General features: G+C 49.0%; 1 protein-coding gene across 1 annotated transcript; it reads left to right on the top strand.

Moving 5' to 3' along the window:
- The first annotated feature begins 761 nt into the window (after positions 1-761).
- On the top strand, positions 762-3,542 carry CCR3 (CRINKLY4 related 3). The gene has a single exon (XM_089405121.1). It carries the CDS (start codon positions 1,061-1,063, stop codon positions 3,362-3,364), a length of 2,304 nt encoding a protein of 767 aa, XP_089261247.1. The 5' UTR covers positions 762-1,060; the 3' UTR covers positions 3,365-3,542.
- The last annotated feature ends 212 nt before the right edge of the window (positions 3,543-3,754 follow it).

The following is a 3,754-nucleotide window of genomic DNA, read 5'->3' as shown; positions in this document are numbered from 1 at the left end:
TGGTGCTGCCTATGAGTTTCCCATTCACACGTGTCCTGCATAGAAAACGAACTGTTGCCATGTCAGCAGTTTCAACTTCATATGTAATACGTGTCATGGTCAAAACCTCAGGCACACGTGTCATGTTCAAAAACACATGCACGACGACTGGGTAAAGAACGTCAACTCAGCGTGTGTTATACTCAATTGACAGAACCCGTCCTTTGACGATTACGAGGCTTCTTTGCTCTGGGCAATCGAGGTGAATTGACGGAGTCGTATGGGACTAAAATTAAATGCCACGGTTTGGCGACTAATGTGAACGGTAATACGAAGTGTCTTTTCTGGAAATTAAAGATTTTAGCAGTTACGGTATATTGGTGGAGTTCTTTAATATTAAAAATTAATGTTACTGTTTGACGGCTCATGTGAGCAGACGCATACTGTCTCGCTGTCTTGTCTTGTAATTAGCTATTGTCGCGACACACGGTGAAGGGAGGGAATTAATAATATTAAAAATTTATTGTCACGGTTTGATGTCTCATGTGAACGGCGGCTTCTGACTGGCCGTAGCATAAAGCCTACGGTCACAGTGTGTTCACTTTTAGCTCGGTTAAAGTTGGTTGCGATCTTATGGAGCTTCGCCAAATTTAGTTGCGCTTTATCGTATGTTCCAGAGGGTCAGAGCTGATGGTTTGACCGGGGGACTTAAAGCAAGGAGGAGAAGTCTGAACAGGGTCCCAGGTAATTAAAGGCAATGTAAGAGGAGTAGTCTGAACAGGGTCCCGAGGTCGACTCTCGCGGCTTTTGCAATATGCCCTTGTTTGATCTCTGTTAATTAATGAATGCACGAATTATTCGCCGCCCAACCACCGCTGTATTTATATTTTTTCTGATCAGTTGCTTTTGTAAGGATAATTCTTCGTCCGTCCGCGATAAGTGAGTGCTCCGGGGTTCCTCTGTATTTTTGCGTGGATTGTTGACAGGCCCAATAATGTCAGAGGAATGGATGCCTCGATAGCATTGCTTAGTCCGCGGATCGAATCCTCAGGGCTGAGGAAGAGGTGAAGATGATGAGCAAATGAGGGGCGGTTTGTGTTTGTATGCGGTGGTGTTGGCATTGTTGGGTTTCGTAATATTTGGGGTGAATGGATTCGGATCCATGTCGACCATTGCTGCTAGCTGGAATGGATCCGCGGTGGCTACAGTATGCGGGATTTTGAGTGGTGGCGTGCAGGGGATACGATGTGTGCAGGATAGCGAAGAGGTTAATGTTTGGCCGAATGTTTCATTTCTGGGGATTTCTGGCGGGGAAGGATTTTTCTGTGGGTTGAGGCAAGGGGGTTTTCATCTTCTGTGTTGGAATTTTGTTGACGGGCTTTCGAGCATAAAGCCCAAGAGGATATCGAAGGACACGGTTTTATCAGAAATAGTGGTAGGCAGAAATCATATCTGTGGATTGACGAATGGAACTGGCAGTGTTCAGTGCTGGAGAGGCGATGCGATGAAGGCTCCAAAGATTGGGCCTTTTGAGTCTATCAGCGCAGGTTCAAATTTTACTTGTGGGATATCCGGAAACGGAAGCGCATCTTGCTGGGACGTCAATGGAACAGAGCTCTGGACGCAATCGGATTTAGGGCTCAAATTGCTTGTTGCAGGAGGCGGTCACTACTGCGGGATTCGAGACAATGGTGTATTGGCTTGTTGGGGAAGAAATGATTCTGGGCAAGCAAATGCGCCTTCGCGTTTGCCTTTCAAGTTCCGAAGCCTGGCGTTGGGAGACAATCACAGTTGTGCTATTTGGCGAGAGAACAGGACTGTGATTTGCTGGGGTGGGGGGGAATCGAATCTGGGGTATCCAAGAAACCAGTCGTTCGAGACCATTGTTGCAGGGGATGGGTATACCTGTGGTTTGTTGTCCGGTAATTTCTCTGTTTTCTGTTGGGGAGGTCGCGAGTTCAAATCTGGCAGACTGTTATCTCTGCCAAAGATTCTCCCAGGTCCCTGCAGTGTGTCCGAATGTTCCTGCGGGATTTATCCGGATTCACAGAATTTCTGCGCTGATTCCGAGCATGTTTGTTCCTCATGCTTATCAGAACCCCCAAGTTTAACTGCGCCGATACCGGGTCCTTCCCCTTCTCCAGTTGCGATTTCAGGGCCATCTGGAAAAAGAGAAGTTGTAAATTGGGGGTTAGTGGCGTTTGCTGTGGTGGGAGCAATAGGGACTTTGTTGGGCATCTTCGCGGTGCTGTGGTGCATCTGGCAGAAAACATGCGGTCGCCAAGGTCGAGTCCACAACTCTGTCCAGCCAACCGTTGCCCAGCTCCACTCTGGCTCTCTCAGACGCCAGAGCTCCAGAGCAATAAGGCGGCAACGAAGTGGAACATCCTCCACCCGCAGCAAGCACGGTGACAGAGCCGAGGAATTCACCTTAGCCGAACTCGAAACCGCGACCATGAACTTCGCAGAATCGAACAGAATCGGTGCCGGGAGCTTCGGCACAGTTTACAGAGGAAAACTCGCGGACGGGCGCGAAGTAGCTATAAAACGAGCCAGCCTGGGCGTTACCAAGAAGTTCCAGGAAAAAGAAACGGCATTCCAATCGGAGCTCGCGTTCCTCTCGCGCCTCCATCACAAACACCTGGTTTCCCTCATTGGCTACTGTGAAGAAGGCGACGAGCGAATGCTGGTCTACGAATACATGCCCAACGGTGCTCTGTATGACCACCTGCACAAAACGCCCGAGACTTTCGAAGTCTCGTTGCTCATGACGAGCTGGAGCGACCGGATCAGAATCGCCCTGGACGCAGCGCGGGGGATCGAGTATCTCCACACATACGCCGTCCCGCCCATAATCCACCGGGACATAAAATCTTCGAACATACTCCTGGATGGCAACTGGACCGCCCGGGTCTCAGACTTCGGGCTCTCGCTCCTGGGTCCCGATGTCCAGGACGGGCACCTCTCCACCATGGCCGCCGGGACCGTGGGCTACATGGATCCCGAATACTACAGACTCCACCACCTCACTACCAAGAGCGACGTCTACGGATTTGGCGTGGTGTTGCTCGAGATTCTGACCGGGCAGCGCGCGATATTCAAGCGAGACGACGGTCCAATCAGCGTTGTTGACTACGCCGTCCCCAGAATTCTCTCCGACGAACTGCAGTTCGTTCTGGACTCCAGAGTCCGGCCACCGGAGTCCCACGAAATCGAGGCCGTCGAACTCGTGGCCTATACTGCAGTCCTCTGTGTCAACTTGGAAGGTAAAGACCGGCCCTCCATGAGCGACGTTGTAACAAATCTGGAGAGAGCGGTGGCTATTTGCTCTCGTGTGACCATGTCCAGGAGCGGTTCCTTGGTTGTTACATCAGATGACACCTAACGGGACCTCAGTTTGTTTCTGGAATTTAGGATTAAATTCCGCGGTTTCTCTATCTGTATTAATCAGAACCCTACCCCTGGGGCCGAGAGACCGGCGGTGTATTGGTTACAGAGATTTTGTAGGCTGTTCAATTTTTTTTTTTAAGGTCTTGGATTTGATTTGAGGGGAATTGATTCAATTAATTACTGTACATAATTCTTTCACAGCAATGAGTTCTACATTCATTCATTCTTGAAACTATTATGCTTGTGTGTTCTGGTTGCATCCGCAGATATTCATTTTCCTTTTTCTGTCACTATTTGAAGTCATTTTCGAGCTAAAGCTTGTGTATCGTGGTTTCTATTTTGTTATTCAAAAACCTCAACTCTAGATTTTTCACAATTAACAATA

The sequence above is a fragment of the Pinus tabuliformis genome, chromosome 2_2, assembly GCF_031772625.1.
Source record: "Pinus tabuliformis cultivar Carrire ecotype Pingquan chromosome 2_2, CPIR1, whole genome shotgun sequence".
Taxonomy (NCBI): Eukaryota; Viridiplantae; Streptophyta; class Pinopsida; order Pinales; family Pinaceae; genus Pinus; species Pinus tabuliformis.
This window is presented reverse-complemented; position numbering and strand designations above follow the sequence as displayed.